Below are 19078 nucleotides of genomic sequence, written 5' to 3' on the forward strand. Positions count from 1 at the left end.
ACGTGGCTCGCTGCAGCCAATAGCAGAAAGGATTCAGTCGTAAACTTTTATTACTCAGCTGTAAATTTCTCCCTTTAACAACCAGGAATGTTTGCTCCCATCTTTTCCCCTGTCTTTTTTCGATTGTACAAAACTAAAAATGGCCACATGATATGGAGCGCGAGTCTGAGATTAGACCATAAGTCACAAAATAGACGTGCGTCAAGGAAATATGACAGTTCCCCTGGTGGAGAAGTTGTATGCCATGATGTACCCAAGCCAACGGGAATAGGGAAATAAAAAGTGCGTGAGTGAGAAAGAGAGGGATGGGAGACGGGAAAGGAGACAGAGAGGCATGGAGAGACACGGAGGGAGAGGGAGAGACGTCTAATTAAACTTCAATTAGCTAAACTATCCTTCCATATTAGGTTCCTCTTTCTGTCTGACTGATTCTGAGGATGGATTCATGACAGCAGATATCAGGTTCCACTGATGACATCAAACCTCCACTACATGCTCCAGGTACATGCGCAATATGGAGATTAAGTCAAATTGAAGTAAATAGCTGGAGGGCATCGCCAGTTTTTAAACTTGAAAAGCAAGAAAGGCGGGGTTTTCAGAGGACACACACGCACGCATACACACACACACACTATATATATATATATACATACATACATACAGTATAACTCTAGTTCAAACTCTCAACAGGATCTAAGAGTAACGCACACACAAGGAAAAAAATACGCATTTGAAAATACGGATATACGTTTAATATCTTTGAAATAAGGAGAAAACGAGGCGGCCACAGGAAACGTCTTCACCTTCAACCAATATATTGCATTGAAATAAATCTATTAAAAAAATAGAAGGGCAGAGGATTCAAGATGGAGAGAACAATAGAGGAAAAATTTAATTGGAGCCTAACACGCACGTTTTATCTCATAAATCCCACTAGCTCAAGGCCTCTCGCTTGCTTTGTCTTTTTTTAAATTAAACTATGACGTGTAGTCTCGGTAACGAATGAAATAAATTCCATACACCCAAAATAATCAAAGAAATATGTGATACATACTTGGATGAGCAGTGCATCTTGTCCTTGCAGGCCGTGATCTCCACACTGAGCCTCGGCACACACAGACATGATGCTGACCCATCCGAGCCGTGCCTTTACACCACCAATAAAGTTTACAGCAGGTATACTAAACTTTATTGGTAATGTCAACTCTGTGGTAAAAGTACACACACAATGGGACCATCCGCGGTACAAAGTAACTGTGACTTGGGGACACATCCGGAATTTTCTTAAGACTACAAGCGCGCAAATAGAGAAATAACGCTCTGACATTGTCTCGTGCAGAAACATACAAGACACAAGTGTCCTAAAGTGAATTTCTGCAAGACTATTTCTTTTGTGGTATCAGCTTGGACTTACATTGAGGAAAAGTGCTTGAATTAATAATCAGTTTAGTTCAGGCATGTGCATTTTTACGCAGATGAAAAAACTGTGCTCTCGTTCCGATTCCACTCCTTATAATCTCAGTGTATATGTTGCTCTATGTTGTTCTGTAAGTTCGTTTAACTCAAAATAAATACATTTTAAGAAGTGTTAATGAATAAAACTGTGCATCTTTTTTTCTGTGTCTAGAAAAAACACATGATTCTGTTCAAGCCTGAATTTTCCAGATCTCATAATCCACTTTGAATCTTAAAAATAATTAAACATTCTTAAAGTTAAGTCAAATGTCTAATGACAATGTCGTTTGTATTTATTTATTTGAGGGATAGCATTGTCCTAACACTCACACCTCTCCACGGTAAAGTGGTTGCATCCAAAGCGTCTCATATACAAAACGAATGGATCACTTCAGTTTATTCCGATGGTCTATAACTGAGCATAAAAAAGCAGACAGGCTGTAGACGCACCAGGAGTTTTGAATAATTTAGCCGCACAACACGGATAGACCGCTGTCTGTATTATTTCTTATAAGTCTGTTATTGGCCTTGTAATTAAAATAAGTCTCATTTTTCCGGGGAATGCGGGTGGAATTATGTTGCCAAGAGTAGGTGGAAGAGGAGGTGGTCAAATTACACGATTTGAAAAAGAAGGCTCAGATTACTCTTAATATGACCGAGCAAGTACCTAAATTATTTATTGTAACAACACTTCAAGTGACCTACATTGCTGCTCCGTCTGAGATATATTGAAGTGCTAGTGCTACTGCAGTGATACTCTGATTTTTATGGTGACTGTTTATTTCCTCCGTCTATTCTAAACCGCCATCATAAAAGCAGCAGCAGCAGCAGCAGCACAGGAGAGGAGGAGACAATGTGTTACGTGCACTTGGCCTCTTATCCGCTTAGATTTCAACGCACTGATGGTTTCTGGAAACCAAGTTTCACACAACACCTTGCATGGTATAGACAGATAAAGCGTCCCTCATGCTTTGCAATTATTTAGTCTGATTATTAACAACACGCCACATGTTTGTTCATCTAATCTCAAACAGTCATTATTCATCCCAAGATTCATTAAGAAAAGCGTCTCGTCCTCCCTCAAGAGAGGAAGTTTCTTATTAAGAGGATGAATCAAACACGACTCAGGCTTTAGAGAGTACGCATGCTGTGAATGAGATTCACAATCTTTCCTTAAAAGGTAAAAGGATTCGTCTGCAAACGCACCTCTGGCGTTTTTTTTTTAATTGAATAAGTTGGAAAGTTTAAATTAGGCAAACTTAAGTCAAAAGGCTATTCAATATGCCCGCCAGTAAATGTTTTGAGCGCATATTGGTTGGAAATCAAAACATCAACATTGAGGCGTTTAGCCATTTCCTCATTGGTTTGTTTGTATCAAAGTACTTCTGGATATGAAAACCGAGGCTTGTATGTGGCTCTACAGCATACCAAAGTGTATAACTCGTTAGAGAGAAAGCAGAGAAGGAGCCAAAAATATTATAGAATGTGTACTTGAGTAGATTAGACTGTGATTGAGCTGTTCACACATGTGTATATGCCTCGTTTATATATATACGTGTGTGTGTGTGTGTGTGTGTGTGTGTGTGTGTGTGTGTGTGTGTGTGTGTGTGTGTGTGTGTGTGTGTGTGTGTGTGTGTGTGTGTGTGTGTGTGTGTGTGTGTGTGTGTGTGTGTGTGTGTGTGTGTGTGTGTGTGTGTAGGGTGAAGATAATGATTCCAGGCTGTATTATTGTATTATCAATAAAAGAAGCAAAAATGATTGTGAGCCATCTTGTTTATTTGTGATTTTACATCAACAATGGCGGGGACACACAATTTCGTCTTTCACGGGAGAAACACCAGGAAACGAGCATATTGTTAACATCAATATATAACAAGACGTACATAAAGATTATATTCAGTGCAAAACAACTACGCTATGTCACCAGCACATTAAAATAAAAATTCCCTTACTTTAAAATCCTTGTAATTGTAGCAGGTATTATCATACACAGTAAATGTGCGTTATAGGCAGTTTTAGTTGTTGGGGAAATAGCTTGCAATCGAATCAGAGTGATGCCACAAGTGAGGAATATAAATTCAGCAAAGGCAAGACTCTGAGTTTAGGTAGTGCCGTGGTACAATCTCAAAATGGTTTGCTTGGCTTTGAGCTAATTGTCTTCCCAAGACTCACAAATTGTCTTCAACAAGTGTATATTGTATATTGGGTAAATGCTACATACATAACTTAATAATATAAGGTTGATATAGAACACTTTTAAAATTAAAACCATATGAAATCTCTATATTCAGAAATCTCTATTGCAATTCCCCCAGGTTTAGGTAGCATCAAAGGATTTCAAACGATTGCATTTCCCTGGTAATCCTAGAAAAAAGATGTCTGAGGACCTAATGGCTATCTTTGTCTAGGCCATTCACATGAAAACGAGTAAAACAGTAACAGTAACAATTAGAATAATAAAACGTGTGATTTCTACACAGGCCGTTAGCCAGTGTAACTGTTGCGATGATGTTGAACACTTACTACTAAGTTATAGGCCTACATTTCTTTTACAATTTCGGGAAAGGCTACTCTGAAATGGCGTCCATGTTCTTTTAAATGTAGGCTAGAATCTATTTACAACACAGGTCGGCGTTGGTCATGATTTGATATTAATTGGCTACGCTTTTGATACACTTATTATTAAAAGCAAATTTATAAAAAAAAAAGCCATTTTCCATCTAACATGCGTTTTAATTGACCCCTTTTTTCCAGGGCGACTGTTCTATCAAAGAAAATGCGCTACAAGCGTGTGCAGCTTCTACAGAAAAAATCCAAATGCAACTCATGTTAGGATAATCGTTGAGAAAGGGAGAATTTTGTCTATTTATGACAGCAATATTAAGAGGAATTCCTGTTCCCTCTTGACAAAATGAAAGGGTGGTCATAAAGTTGACGCTCTCTGCCTCCTTGTGACTCTTCCTCTGTTTATGGGACCTCTCTTTTTTCTCTTTTTTTCAGCCATATAACCATAAAAAGGACCATAAAATCACTCCTTGGTCTCTTCTTTCTCTTCCGCTTCTTTCTCTTCTGCCTCTTCCCCTTCACCGTCCTCGTTGCCCTCTTCCTCAGCCTCGGCTTCTGCCTCTCCTCTCTGACCCGGAAACTTGTCTTTGTTGTTCTCTTTTTTCCACTTCATCCTCCTGTTCTGAAACCAAATCTTCACCTGCCGCTCGGTGAGGCTCAGAGCGTGGGACACCTCGATCCTTCTCTTGCGGGTCAGGTAAGGGTTGAAGAGAAACTCCTTCTCCAGTTCAAGAGTTTGGTAACGACTGTAGGTTTGCCTTCCATTCCGTCTTCCTGGGGCTTGAATGAAATAAAGCCAAAGGGTTAGCTGGACTGACCACGGCCCCCCATTAAAAAAAATCATTCAGATGACTTATAATTAATTCTTCATTTGCTTCTTTCCCCTGAGCATGAATACTAATCCTTCAGCTCCTTCATTTAGCTTTCACTCCAATTTACAGTCACTCATAAAAAGTGAGTGTAGCCCGTATTTAAATTGTGAGATTGATCTATAAATCTTTAAATGTAAGCATTAGAGTTAATATTGCCAGTGGACATTCTGAAAGTAATTATGTTTGTCACTTATGTTTGTATCATTTACAGATCTGTCTGAAGAAGCTGCGACTTTTACACCCACTTCACTAAAGAGTTACTAGGTGAGTGAGAGAAGATATGTATATGGAAAATGGCTATCAATTATAATGTCATATATCCATCATATCTGCCAGAAGAGTCCTAAAATGGCATCGCTGATGCTAAATTCCTATAAACCAAAATATATATATATATTCTATTTTAAATCAGTATCTAAACTACATTTAAGTACATAAATGAGTATGATTTTCCTATAGCAACAGGGCCTATACAAACCTGGTTGGGATTTTAAGTGTCACACACACACACACACACACACACACACACATACACAAGGAAAAATAAGAGGGGGGAAAGTATGAGCAAATAGAGATATTAAGCTGTGCTGTAACAGCAGATGGGGACAGGCTAATGATAAATATCTCTAAGCAGATAAAAATGAAGCTTACACCTGTGTGGAGTTAATGTAGCCTGATAGCCTGAACAGAGTTCTCCATGGATGAAGGAGGTAATATCTACAAAGCCCTTATGATTATGGCTGTAGGAGTCTGAGCCACATTGGGCCTGTGGGTCAAATTACCCCCAAACCCCTAAAACCCGGATTCTGGATAATCGGGGCATGTTGTGTTTCAGCTAACCCCCCTGTCACTCTGCATATGTGTGTGTGTGTGTGTGTGTGTGTGTGTGTGTGTGTGTGTGTGTGTGTGTGTGTGTGTGTGTGTGTGTGTGTGTGGTGTGTGGCACCACCATATTTTAAACTATGACTTATTCATCCTTCCCTCAAGTGCGTTTAGAGTTTGTGAAATATCTTATGTCAACGATAATTGACTTCAAAGAACTGGTGTCATGAGCTGTGTTCAGCAATTCGGTGTTTAAAGGCACTTTTGAAAGCAAAAATTCAGCCCTGTATGGACATGTGCTGCAGAGTTAACAGCAGCCTGCAGTACAGTACAGGTTGTATGTGCCCCATCATGTTCCATTACTTATTTAGTTTTATAGGTAAGAGACGCACTCGTGTATGCTCAGGCATAGTTAGCACACATGCACACAAACACATACACACGGGCAGACACACACACTGACGCACCCCCAAACACACACACACACAGGCGCGCGCACAGAGTAACATAGAAAGAATAGGAAATAATTGTATGATTCTGACCGTGGGGTCTCATCCAAGGAAACATAAGACTGGGAGAGGAGTTTTGATTTAAGTGGCCTTGTCCTTCTCCGGGGTTAGAGCTGCTCGACGATTTACAGTCTGGGTATTGCGCTAGGCTTGCGTCTTGCTGGGTACCATAAAGCGTTTGCCTCGGAAGGGCTTCATATCCATAAAATTTCGTTGCGTCTCCGTGGCAAGCCAAAGCGCAGGGGTTTTGCTGGTATCCGGGGTTGGAGATCCCCGTGGTCCCGTGGTGGAAAAAGTCCTGCACATGATGGGACGGGTGCTGAAAACCCGGTGCGGCTGCTCCGGGTCCGTAAACCAGCGTGTGGCTGCGGGCAACGCTTTGTGGAAACCTGCAGTCGTAGTAAGTTGGCTCCAGAGACTCTCCGCCTTTGTACTTAGAAAAAAGAGGGTTAACAAAATAGGAGCTCATGTTTAGTTAGCATCAAGCAGACGGGCTCTCTCGCAGTAGAATATCTCCTTTAGGATGATGGCAGCCTTTTGTTTAGGGTACCAACTCGCGCAGCGCGCACAGGCAGACAAACCGGAACTAGGAGAAACGCTGCCCCTTTGGACAATCTACGGCAGCTCACTCTCTCTGAGCCGTTCCTCTCATCGGATTTCTCTCGCAGTCGTGAGTGTGTTTTTCCCCCTCAGGTTTCGCAGGCTCAAACCCGGCTCATGGCATGTGCTTTGGATGTGTGTAAGCTAAGGTTAAAGCTGGCTTGTTCCACCGGCACAGTCACAGGCGCTGCTCTTTTCTTTCTTTTTCCTTTTTTTTTTTTAGCTTCCCACCGAACCACCCCCACCACAAGCGCCCCCACCCCTCCTCCACCCCCACCCCTTCATCTTCCTACGACCGGTCAGACGTGGGCCCTACGTATATCCACCTTGAGAGGAGCTGCACTAATCATAACCAACAACCCAAGAGGCTTTAAATATGATCAATGTTATGTTTATCACAAAAAAGCTTTGTTATAAGCTGATCAATGGAGATGTGGAATGGTTAAAATATAAATACTATGATACACGTTCCATTTCCACAGGAGCCTGACTTTGTAGTTAAGCTTGTTGTCTTTGCATTGAGGTTATGAGGTGTATAAAGCAAGTATTCAAAGACGGATAAAGCTGTTGGGAGTGTCCTGTTAGCTATAGAAGCGTATGCACTCCTTTCTGGAAAATAGTTGAGCTTGTATGGGCTCCAGGAGGTCAACTAAGCATTTGGGAAGTGCAAATCTAAATGTTACATAAAAACATATTAAAGCAAGACAGCATTAAAGCTATGGCATTCCAGTGTAAACAGATTAAGACAAGACATCCTCGTCGTGTAATCGAATATAAAGTCCAGGGCGACAGACTTGCACCATGCGCTGTAAAACACCGACACACGCAAATATAAACACGACCTGTGAATACTAGGTGCCACTTACTGACCCCGTAAAACCGACGAGGATAAGCAGTAAATCTCCCACGTGGAGGAGTTCATAAAATTTTACATCGGATGTTTAGCTACAATGAGCGCGCGCACAATTTCTCAGCTCAATATTGTATAGGCTCTCTCTCCAAATATGCCAGTAGTGTGGTATTTGAGGGGTTACTGGCGTTTTATACACATCATCATAAAATATGAAAGGCGCACTGGGCGAATTTATAGACCTTTCACACACAATAAATATGCAGATTGCCAATCATTGTAGCACACTTATGGGGACTTTGAGCGACTGGTACAGAAAACACACATTTCTAAATGAGCAGGTAGCTTTTTTTAACAACATGTAGTGACAATGGAATGATTATGACTATTACGTTTATTATTGTCATTCTTACTACCATGTGGTTGCTGTATGATGTTAGTTGTATATATGATGTTGTTGATGTTGTTTCTGCCGTCTGTCTTTCTATTTATGGTATCGATGTTACAATTCTTCAGTAAAGTTTTTATACCTTTACCTATTGTCTCAGGCTGTTTTTTAAAAAGCTATGTATTTGTTCTATTAATTATGTATATAGTTATTTTGCTTTTCCACTTAGGTAGGCTTTTTTTATAGTTATTCTTTTTTAACAGACGCCATAAAAATAAAACTAACAGATACAAAAGAAATACAGCCAAAGAATCCAAGCACACAATGTCATAGTATCCCATCTAAATTGCCCTTTGTCAAAACTAAAACCTGTGTCAGTAAAATGATTCTGTTTTTATGGGTACACAATGGATAGCAAAAACAAATTAACTAAAAATACCACTACATCCTTATTAAATCATAAATGTAAGGGCGTGAGAAGTACACCGAAAAGTGACAATTCTAAAATACAAATTGAACTAACAAGACATATTAAAATAAACGTAATTAAAAATAAATAAATGAATAAATAAGTAAACATGTTTACGCGCACACTCTGTGCCCAACACAACGACCAGCTCGCTGCATTCCGGAGTGCTGCTCTGTGGCCTACTACACAAAATGCGGTGGGTGACCATATCTGTCATTTTGTCATCGATAGGTTACTCTTAATTTTTCAGCCAAGCCACAGAGCTGTAAAGAAACCCTTCAACACACAGACCCTGCTCAAATCATGGACCAACAGCGTCATCTAGTGTTCAGATGTGCCCCTAAACCTGAATGAATCCGCGAATATGAAACAACTGGGATGTGGACAGAAAAGGTCTCCCCATTTGTCTAAACCTTGTATGTATCACGTCCTTTTCCATTAAATAAAGCAGACTTAAAGACTCTATTTACTACCAGATCTGTAACTACATGCCTCCAGTCTCTTCTGATTTACAGCAGGTTTGAAATAGTTGTTGTTCTGTGTCTTTTCCTGTCATGGCCGCTACCTGCTCTTATATCAGTGCTGTGCAGCACTCATATTTATACACAATAACTATTGATGTTTTGCCATCTAATTGTAGGCTAATAGACCACTTATGTGATGAAGTGCGGGGGTTGCGGCTGTGCCATCAGGCAAAAGTCTACTGAACGCTGCGCATGACTCTCCTTTGAAGGAGTCCAGCACCACCGTCCATTAAAACCATAAAGTAATTTAGCCCAGACGTCTAGCCAGTTAGTCGAGTTTGCTTTGTTCGTCTGCATTTGAGACAAACAGCCGAGCTCCAACAGGGGCTGTAAAACTGGCATTTTTGTCCGAGCTGAGCGGAAATGCACTGGATTAGGCTTTGAAATTACGGCATCCTGTCCGTATTGTTTGGCACCACAAAAAGGCAATTTAGGCCTATCCCAGGGAACAAATGCGAGACTTGGGAAATTGTCTTTCACTTTAACACTCAGATGTTCAAATTTAGTGTCAGGTTTTCTGGTCGCCTGTGAGCCTGGCGAAAATGTAAAACTAGCAATCTATAAGATTTTTTAGAAGCCAATTCATTTCGAAAAATACCTCAATAGTTGATATTTATAACTAATACGTTCATGGACAACACATATAGGGCATGGAGCAATTAAACAAATGTCACACATACCTCATGCATCTATAAAAAATTAATGAATGAGGTATGTGCGATATTTGTTGACTTTCATAAGAATGTTTTGTGTACAATTGAAATTAACTACACTGATGCAGATCCCCCATATTTGTAAAACCGTAAACACAACAGCAGAAGGGATTATTTGCAGTAAAACCGTTGCTTATTCTTTCTTTCCCCCCTCAAAAGACCAAACACGACTATGTGTTTATTTGGTGTGTGCGCACTTATACTTAAATACATGCACAACTGCAAATGCAGCCTACGTGGCTGAAGCTTAAAGAAGGCCAATTAAGACGCCAATTTAAAGCAGTACACAGCTAAATTAAAACAATATTGTTTTGCTACAGCATTAACTGCGCCATTATTTGCCGTGGCAGAGCTCATTTAGGCCTTAGCTGTACTTGGAGGAATGTTCGTCAGGTGAAAAAAAAAAAGTTACTGTGGAGGGATAATTATTTAGCAGACATCCATCTGTTTGCAACATGTAGTGTACCCAATGGGGAGTTGGTAAGTTTTATTTCCTGTGGTTTTCAAATCAAGCAAATATTTAAGATGATATTGAATGAGATCCTGTTTGTTAGGCCCTCTCTACAGCCACGTACTAATTATTAAATCCGGTTGGTCGCAAACATGATGCCCATGTTGAGTCACAATGAATACAACATACAAGCACTTAGTGATTATGTTTATATTTGCAGAGGTCTATATCTACACTATAATTAAACTCGTAGGCTACAATCAAAAAAGAGAGATGCACAAATACAGCAACAACTATCACAAAAATACAGACAAGTCCGATGACAGATGTTCTGTTTCTGTACAAAATACTACACCTGCACAACAAAGTACAAAGAACATAAACATGAAAGAAAACATTCACATCATAAATTATGGGCTTGTGAAATTCAAAAGAATTCAAGTATTCTCTTTCTTCAGACAGTTTTAACGTGTCCAAACTGCACTTGTATAATTTCTCTTACAAAAAACATAAAGGTGTTTCGAAGTGAAAGCAGAATGTTATTATCTCCTTGGAATTTTTTTTCTTTTTTTGTCTCCTTTTTTTTTTACTTATACGGTGGACACGTACATGTGCACTGGAAAATAACAGAATCAAACAGTCCCAAAGTTAAGGTACATACAAAATCCAACAAAGAGATAAATATGAAGAGGGGGGGGGGGTGATCGTGTGTTTTGGTACATCTGTGCTGTCCATGTGTCTAGTGGTTATTATTGTTGCTTTGTGACTGCAGTCCACATTATTGTTCTTTGCGGTCGGTCTTTTCTTTGTTCATTTTCTTCATCTTCATCCGCCGGTTCTGAAACCAGATTTTGACCTGCCTCTCGGTCAGATTCAGGACCCTTGCGACTTCGAACCGGCGGTCTCTAGTAAGGTACATATTGAACAAAAACTCCTTTTCCAGTTCGAGAGTCTGGTACTTTGTGTAAGGGCATCGCTTCTTTCTTGTGGAGCGGGCGTGTATCCAATTTGCCACAGGGTTATCTGCAAGGAAAAAACATAATAATAATAATAATAATAAAGACAGAACATATAAAGACAACACCCGGAGACATTTTCAAAACTGCATCAATGACAAATGACTGCCACTAACCACATTAGTGTTAAGCATTTAGAAAATGTGCCTCTGGATTTACAGAAATGCTATGGGCTCATCACAAGGAACTATAATTCAAAACATTGTCAGAGCATGCAGAAGTTTGGTGTTTACCATTAAAGCTAAGCTGATAGTAAATTAAAGGAAATATTCTCAGCTTTAGACTATCCAACCCTACACTGATTTGCTTCCTTGTCCCCTTGACTTGTGAGTAACACCGTCGTAAAATACTCAATGCGCTTATTCACTTTATTGGCCCATAAAATGGCCCGTGGTTCAAGCCTTTACAGGTCCGTGGTGAAAGTCCTCCAGTATGTCCCTACATTCCTCAAGTTGGCTGGACGAGTCATGTGAAAGAGTTTTGGACCCAGAGAGGAGAGCAAGTTTACATAATGTAACTATATGCACATCACCTTCTCATTATTAGTTGTGTTAATAATGTATTTTAGCCCTTGGGATCAACTAGAGGCAAAATGCGGCTTTTCCTCAAAAGACGTGCCTAGCTATATTAAAAAAAGGACTGAAAATAGGCTGATAGGGCTGGATGTGTCATGCGTAATGGCACGGGGTCAAAAAGATGGTCGTTAAAATGCATATTAAAGCATTTGCTGATTTATATTATTTCATATCTCTCCTTAGGTTGTTGCTTGAAAGGAGCACCTTGCATGTTTTTAACATACGCCAACAGCCTTCCAAATTCAACGTCTTCCTGTAGGTTTGAGTCCATGTTTACAACCCCGTCTGGTTTTATAGCCCCAATATTAGCCTAGTAGCGTTTGTCTTTTATAGTTCCTAAAGCTTTCCCCCTAGCAAAGGCGATTCTGGGCTGAGCTGAAAAGAGAGGATGAAACGGTTTATAATTTCCCTTTATACAGGGCGTTAAAATGCCTCTAAGCAAAATCAGCTGTAACATACCCAAAACCAAAACTCCCACCCGGTTGTAAAAGACATAGGAGCTTGAACTTACTCGGATCTAGCTCCGGCTTCTCGTCTTTATGTTTCCCTGAAGCCAGGAGCTCCGACTCAGGAGAGGGGACATTCTGCGGCGTCTTGTCTCGCATGTCAGTAGATGAGCAGTACAAATAATCCGTGTAGGTCCGTCCGCTGGAGCCGAGACACTCGGCGGCTCTGTGCTCCTGAAAGGCGTCGGGCTTCAGCCCATAGTGCCTGCTGTTCCCCGGGTAGCCATGGAAAGGCACGGCGCCTGATATCGGCTCCAGCCATGACCGCATATACCTCGAGTCTGTGCCTAAGTGAGGTTGGTGACTGTATGGATGGTAAACCATTGATGACTGGGAGTGTACAGGGGTCCAGGAGGTGGAGAAGACGGGTGGCTTGGGTGCGAAGCTGCAGGAAGGAAAATCAGCACACTCCGGTACTAGGGACGTCGGACGAGGGCCGGCTGGGTGCGAACCGGGAGCCGAAAACCGAGCTGCAGCAAGGACATCCTCGTTTTCATGGTTGATCAAGGAGTCCACATAATAATTACTTATGGGACCCGTGGTCGACATGTCGAAGCCTCCACGACTCTTTTACATGCATCCGATTATTATATGGAGTGTATGTGTACTTTTTTATCTAGCCATAGAACAATCAAGGCAGGTAATTATTTCTCAACGCTCCCCTGGCTGCTATTGGCTGCCTCGCTGACACGTGATTATATTTACCCCCACAAAAAATGTACAGTGGATCAATGCGCCACTTATCCTGGGATCCCAATGCACATAAATCGGATTAAAGAATGTGCTCTTTTGCCCTCTCTTGGACGTTTTAGAGGTAACTTTAACAACCATGTTTCTTTTGAAAGAAATCGTGCCTTTGTAGTGTAAATAGTGGAACATTCTCTATAGTCGCAGTACAGAACTGCGCACATTACGTCTTAACCCGAGCAAGGCACTATTTGATGGTGTAATCAATCTCTGTCTGGCGAAATCCGCCGTAGCCCGTGTTATTGCAATGGATAGTATTACAGCATTAAAGTGTTTATTGGATCGTTGACGCCTTTTATCTATCAAAGCAGCAGCACATTTGATAAAGTGAAGGGTTTATAACTTCCTGTGGAATGCTGTTTACTCCTCAATAGAGAGAGACGCATTTACAGTAGCTACATATAGACGAGAGAGGGAAGCTTAATACGGGATGCAGGATACGCCAACAATTAAGTTTGCACCGTTTTAACGAGGGCGAAACAGACCAAACACTTCCTAAAAGGGATCTGCGGAGATAGAAGAGGAGGGCATTCAGATTCTTGACAAGCAGCCTACTACAGCGAGTTATATTCGGCTAGTGGCCGTCCATGTTTTTATGCCCATCAATAAATTTTAACGAGGACCATTTGATTGTTCATAAACGTGTCGTTAATAGGAGTGCATCCGAGTTCCTTGCTCAACATAAAACCAGCCCTTTATTCATGTGAAACAATTCCTATCATACAGAAAGGCCGAAGACAGGAAACAGAAGACGGCAGAGAGCAGTGGAGGTAAAAAGGTTCGTTAAAGTGATAACGAGATGAAAGCTTTCATAACAGGGATAGCGTTACTGTTGTATCTAATGGCAGTATTGTCCTGCGATGGTGTAGCTTGTCAGTTAGCAGGCTGTGAAACAACCCTGAACTCTTCTGCAGGGTCAAAGCAAATAATACAATACTATACGATGAAGCAGGAGACACCGAAAGAGACACCAGTGTCACGGGAAATACAAATTAGACTAATTGTGACATAAATACTGAACGTTTAATGCACGTGTGTAGACTGGATGAGGTCGATAACAACATGGCTGATGCAATATTAAATCCTAAAAGCTGCACACGTAAAGGCAAAATTTCTGTGATGTGTTGACTGGTGCAGGAGTGTATTAAAACATTTTTTGAGAAACGGTGATGCTACTAAGTGTCATTGTGTGACTTTCATTCTTACGTGTATGCCTAAGTTTTATATGTAACCTATGATGAAATAATTTTATTGTACTGCGGACCAATAGTTTGGGGGGAGAGCTAATTGAATTAAACTTTAAGACGAGGGCGCTACAAGCGTGTATACACCTGAGAAAGTGAATTTATAGTAGTATAGCCGAACAAATTATACTTCACTATGCTGAAATGAACTAAAAGAGGGTGCACTGTTTACATACATAAAAATGTATGGATACATACAAACGACACACTTTAAACAAAACGACACACTTTTTTTAATAAACCCCAGTTTATGAGTGATAATTATGCGTGTAGTGTGTCTGCAGGAATATATACAATCTGTAGTGTTGGGATTTTAAAAACAAATCTCGTCTTTGTCATCGCCAAGCTACAATGGCCACATGACGTCACTAATTAGTCTAGACTAAATTCAACTTTAGTCCAGATGTATTCTTACACTTAGAAAAACAACTGATATAGTACTCACAATTGAGACTCCATGACGTACAACCAAATGTTATGAGTATATGTATTAGGAAGTGCGATGTGTTTGTCATGACTGCTAGTTCAGATTCAACCATGAAATTTAAAAGGCCAGACGCCAGACCTTAACCCGGATTGCGCCAAACGGTGTCCTGGTGAGCGCTGATTAATAGGCTGCGCAAGTCTGCGGCGAGTCAAACATTTCCCCACGTTTACAGAAAAAAACAGAAGTTTAATACATTTAACATATCTTTAATTGGATCGTTTTAAAGTATGTGTTTCCTGCAGGTTGAAGGTCTAAGTCCGATTCTTCTGCTGCTGCCATTAACGCAGAATGAAAAGTGCTCAGTGGCCAACCATTACCATAACATATGGTCATATAAATACACTTTATAGCTCGCATCTATGTCCAGAGTAATCCAGTGAATAATCCTTTGTGTTGTTTTGGGTGTGCGCCTGTGTATTAATGTACGTGTGTGTGTGTGTGTGTGTGTGTGTGTGTGTGTGTGTGTGTGTGTGTGTGTGTGTGTGTGTGTGTGTGTGTGTGTGTGTGTGTGTGTGTGTGTGTGTGTGTGTGTGTGTGTTTGTGTTTGTGTGTGTGTGTGTTTGTGTGTGTGTGTTTATGTGTGTGTATGTTTGTGTTTGTGTGTTTGTGTGTTTGTGTGTGTGTGTGTGTGTCCATTTATGAGAGGTGATGATTTGCTTTACATGTATCTATGTATCTATCCCACTCACTTTGCTATAATAAAAATATGACATCATTCACTTTTCCTTTGTTGTTTCTTATATTTTACTGTTGCTGTTCTTCCTAAACACAGGCTGAGTTGCAACTGTATCTGCATCTGTAGGAACACAGAGGCTTTTTGTTTTGTTTACCATAGCGGGATGTTTGTCAATTTCGTATTGAACATATATAATTCAATATCAACAATACATGAAAACAAAGACTAGAAATTGATCAATAAAATGCTTAAAAAGGAGTCAAATGATACGAAAGTGTTGTTGGCTTGTCTTTTTCTTTCGATGGGCTCGTCTACACTCAAGTCAATTTTATTCGTATAGACCCGAAGCACACATTTTACCTCTGAAGGCTTTACAGTGTATATAACACACGACACCATCTAGACTCTCTAAGATGATACTAAATGTCGACCCTAATTTGTGTTTTCATCTTCGTGGATGTACTGGATTTGTCCTAAGTCGTATCTGCAATGTATAATTGATACGTTTATAACACAATTATTACAACTTAGTCAATTAATGATGACAACCAAGCTTGAAACTCATGCTATAGTTCCGCCACCGCCTGATTCAGTTACATTCGTGAAAATTAATAAATGCGCAGTAGACCGCTCTGTTTGTGCAGTGTGATGCAGAAGATAGGCCTAGGGGCTAATGTTCATGGTCACAGATCCACTGAGATAGACAATGTTGTTTCTGTTTTAGATATAAGATATACATTCATGTGCTGCACTGAGCCGTCAAGTAGACCCAAACAGACAAAGACAATACAGTGAGTGTCTGGGTGTATAGGCGGCGCCGCAGTGCAGTGACGCTTCATATTAACTGTATAGTATTGTTTAAAAAGTGTTAAAGGGCTTGCGCCTTAAACCCAATAGCTACAGATCACTTTGGTTAAAGTGTTTACTTCGCTTAAATGTAATTGTAGGGTAAAAAAATGCAAAGACAGACTAACTATTGAACAAAGCAGCTTCAATTTAAATCATGTATTCTTTCCGGACTCCGAAGGTCAAACAACAGGACCAAATCTTCACAGTATACATGTGTGAATAGATGCAGGTAATCAAGCTCAGATAACGCACTCTGCATGTCGAGGTAGCCTTAATATGATCCATCTTCATTGTCAAGGGAGTCTGAACTTGTTTGTTTTCACTTCCATCTGCACAACTGTTTCATTTCTGGGTTGATGCATAACAAACGAATGATGCGTTGGAACAGAACTTTCCTTTATCAGACACACGCGGTCACATATCTGATGACAGGACTCATTATCTTTTCTGTCAGTAATAAAGATATTCATATTCAGCGATTTCCCCCAAGAAATAGTGACAACACAATAAAAGAACATCTACCCATGAACGGCCCCAGATCATCAGGCCGAATTCTCGTACACGTACAGCGCTGTTTCAACAATCTATGTAACATTTGGACCATATTAAATACTAATATCTTAAATACTGAACATGAAACATTAAAAGAGGATATGACAGGCTATTTATCAGGACCCACGTGCTGTAGAGAACAACAAAAGTTACTTTCTGATCATTTGAATGGGCCATTATACTGCATTGCCCAAACTGTACAGTGTTCGCTGTCCAGTTGCTGCATATTCAGCCATACACACCTCTTAATTCTAAATTATCCGTTCAGACTGTCTCGAAAGAATTAATAAATCAAAACGCTTGATAAAATTCCTCCGTTATCCCACATAGTCCTGAGAGCTATTGATGATCGAAATACTCTGATGGTAACTAGGCCTGCTGCAGTAACCTACATTTTGCATCCCCGTCCTACAGAACCATGCATTTCTTTGCAGAGCAAAAACGCCATTTGCGCCATTTTGTAGCTAAATGTTGCTGCTGTATTATGAATTGCCATTCATGAAAAAAACGGACTTTTATTCCTCCGACAAACTCAATATAAAATCAGAACCTTTTCAAGTTAAAAAGTTAAGTCCTTTCTTCTGAAGTCTTCTTAATGTAATCTTCTTTATCTTTTTTTAAGCCAGAAGAGCACAGTTTGCCCTATATCTCGGAAGTAGAGCCAATAATTAATGTCAAAAAAGGAAGAACAAAGAGGAAGGAAAGCCGTTAGCATATTTGGTTCATGTCTGATCATGCCAGTGGCAGTAACACATCTTGAGCTTTCCCAAGGAAGTGGCTGACTAAAGCCTTCAGTTCCTCTGCGCCACTACAAAGTGAAATAAATTGCTTTATGTGTATATGGTTTTAGGGTGAATCTGTGCAGCTCTCGGGGCTGTTTCCAGCGCTGTAAAGTCTTTGTCAGTGATGCATTCCAAGGGAGACACTCATTCACTGAGCTGAATGAAAGTGACTTTGGATTCCAGACTGTCTCTTCCAGTTGCACTACCGCCAAAGGGAGGGGGCTGAGAAAACAAGCGGAAATAGTGACCAGGATAAACACCAGAGGGTTGGAAAAGATGCTGACTGCGCCACAGACTGTTCCATAAAGAAGTTAGTGTTCCAGTTGGATAAACTCAACACTTTCCTGAAGACTTTTATTTTCCTTAATGGCCTATATTCAGATCAGAATTGGGTTTTATTGTTTTATTAAGTAGGATTTCACATTCACTGAATCCGCCTTGGTGTTTGGTGCATACACGAAATACAAAAACAGGGGAAAAATTGAATAAAGCAAAGTACTACAACAGTCTAAATGATTACCATAAAAATATGAAAAATTAGACAACTACTAAAAAACTATAACACATTATCAATTTCACCTCTGCTTAAAAATACACCAGAAATGTTAGTTATCAAATGGATTACTGGATTAGAAGAGTTCAGAAGAGAGTTAGACTTGTGATGGTGATCAGTGAGGTGCTATTATTGTTTCAGTTCTTATGTGTCAACAAAACGTCGATTTTAGTCAATTATTGGAATACAATATCATTTAATAGTGGCTCTATTGTAAACAAAAGATCAAAATATTCTTATCTATAAATACGTGTCAACGTCTCTTAATTGATCAAATGAAGGTAATACATTTATATAAAGATACGCAAAATACGCAGACAAAGAGTTTATCTCCAAAATATTTAATAAAACCCGATGTAAGAACAATTAAAGCAGGATAGGAACGAGTTAACCTATTTAATTAACAAATATAATGTTTGCAGAATTTTTAATTTCAAAAATGAAACAGGCCCCAGTAGCAAAATGTGACTAGTGAGTGTTCTTATGTGTTGACGTTTGTGGGGAAACACCACCTTACACAGTTACAAAATATCTATTTTAGCTCGTATAATAGGCTATCAGTTTTATTTTAATATTAGGCCACTTCTCAGTACAATTTGCCACAAATTAGAAATTGGGATTGCACGGCATTTCGGAGTAATACATTTGAAGCAGCCGCGTATTAACGTTTACAACAAGACTTATGCTCACATAAAATCATGGAGATGTCAATACGCATCCATATCCCATTATACACCCAGATGAATTGGTCAGATAAATTAGTGAGTCAAATGTGTGACATCCATCTCTCCAACAATCTCTCTATCTATCTCTCTATCTCTCTATCTAGATCATCATAAAGCAGCTGAAACCACTAAACCTAGCAGACAGCCA

At 40.0% G+C, this 19078-nt stretch overlaps 3 protein-coding genes across 3 annotated transcripts in view; all 3 read right to left on the reverse strand.

Moving 5' to 3' along the window:
* LOC310952356 (homeobox protein Hox-C10a-like) overlaps positions 1 to 19078 on the reverse strand; it is a 54547-nt gene that overhangs the window by 30590 nt on the left and 4879 nt on the right. The gene's annotated exons all lie outside the window — the stretch shown is intronic.
* Positions 3224 to 6821, reverse strand: hoxc8a (homeobox C8a). Its single transcript, XM_083920949.1, has 2 exons — positions 6257 to 6821; positions 3224 to 4800 (listed from the first exon to the last, which is right to left on the reverse strand). Exons 1-2 carry the CDS (start codon positions 6690 to 6692, stop codon positions 4484 to 4486), a joined length of 753 nt encoding a protein of 250 aa, XP_083777075.1. The 5' UTR covers positions 6693 to 6821; the 3' UTR covers positions 3224 to 4483.
* Positions 10244 to 12912, reverse strand: hoxc9a (homeobox C9a). The gene is made up of 2 exons (XM_083920602.1): positions 12321 to 12912; positions 10244 to 11241 (listed from the first exon to the last, which is right to left on the reverse strand). Exons 1-2 carry the CDS (start codon positions 12862 to 12864, stop codon positions 10997 to 10999), a joined length of 789 nt encoding a protein of 262 aa, XP_083776728.1. The 5' UTR covers positions 12865 to 12912; the 3' UTR covers positions 10244 to 10996.

The sequence above is a fragment of the Echiichthys vipera genome, assembly GCF_963691815.1.
Source record: "Echiichthys vipera genome assembly, chromosome: 9".
NCBI lineage: Eukaryota > Metazoa > Chordata > Actinopteri > Perciformes > Trachinidae > Echiichthys > Echiichthys vipera.

Coding starts and splice junctions, on each gene's coding strand:
- hoxc8a (XM_083920949.1), bottom strand. CDS start 6,692: ATGAGCTCCTATTTTGTTAACCCTCTTTTTTCTAAGTACAAAGGCGGA. Junction 4,801..6,256: donor TCCTTGGATGAGACCCCACG/GTCAGAATCATA, acceptor ATTTCATTCAAG/CCCCAGGAAGACGGAATGGA.
- hoxc9a (XM_083920602.1), bottom strand. CDS start 12,864: ATGTCGACCACGGGTCCCATAAGTAATTATTATGTGGACTCCTTGATC. Junction 11,242..12,320: donor GAAGCCGGAGCTAGATCCGA/GTAAGTTCAAGC, acceptor TTTTCCTTGCAG/ATAACCCTGTGGCAAATTGG.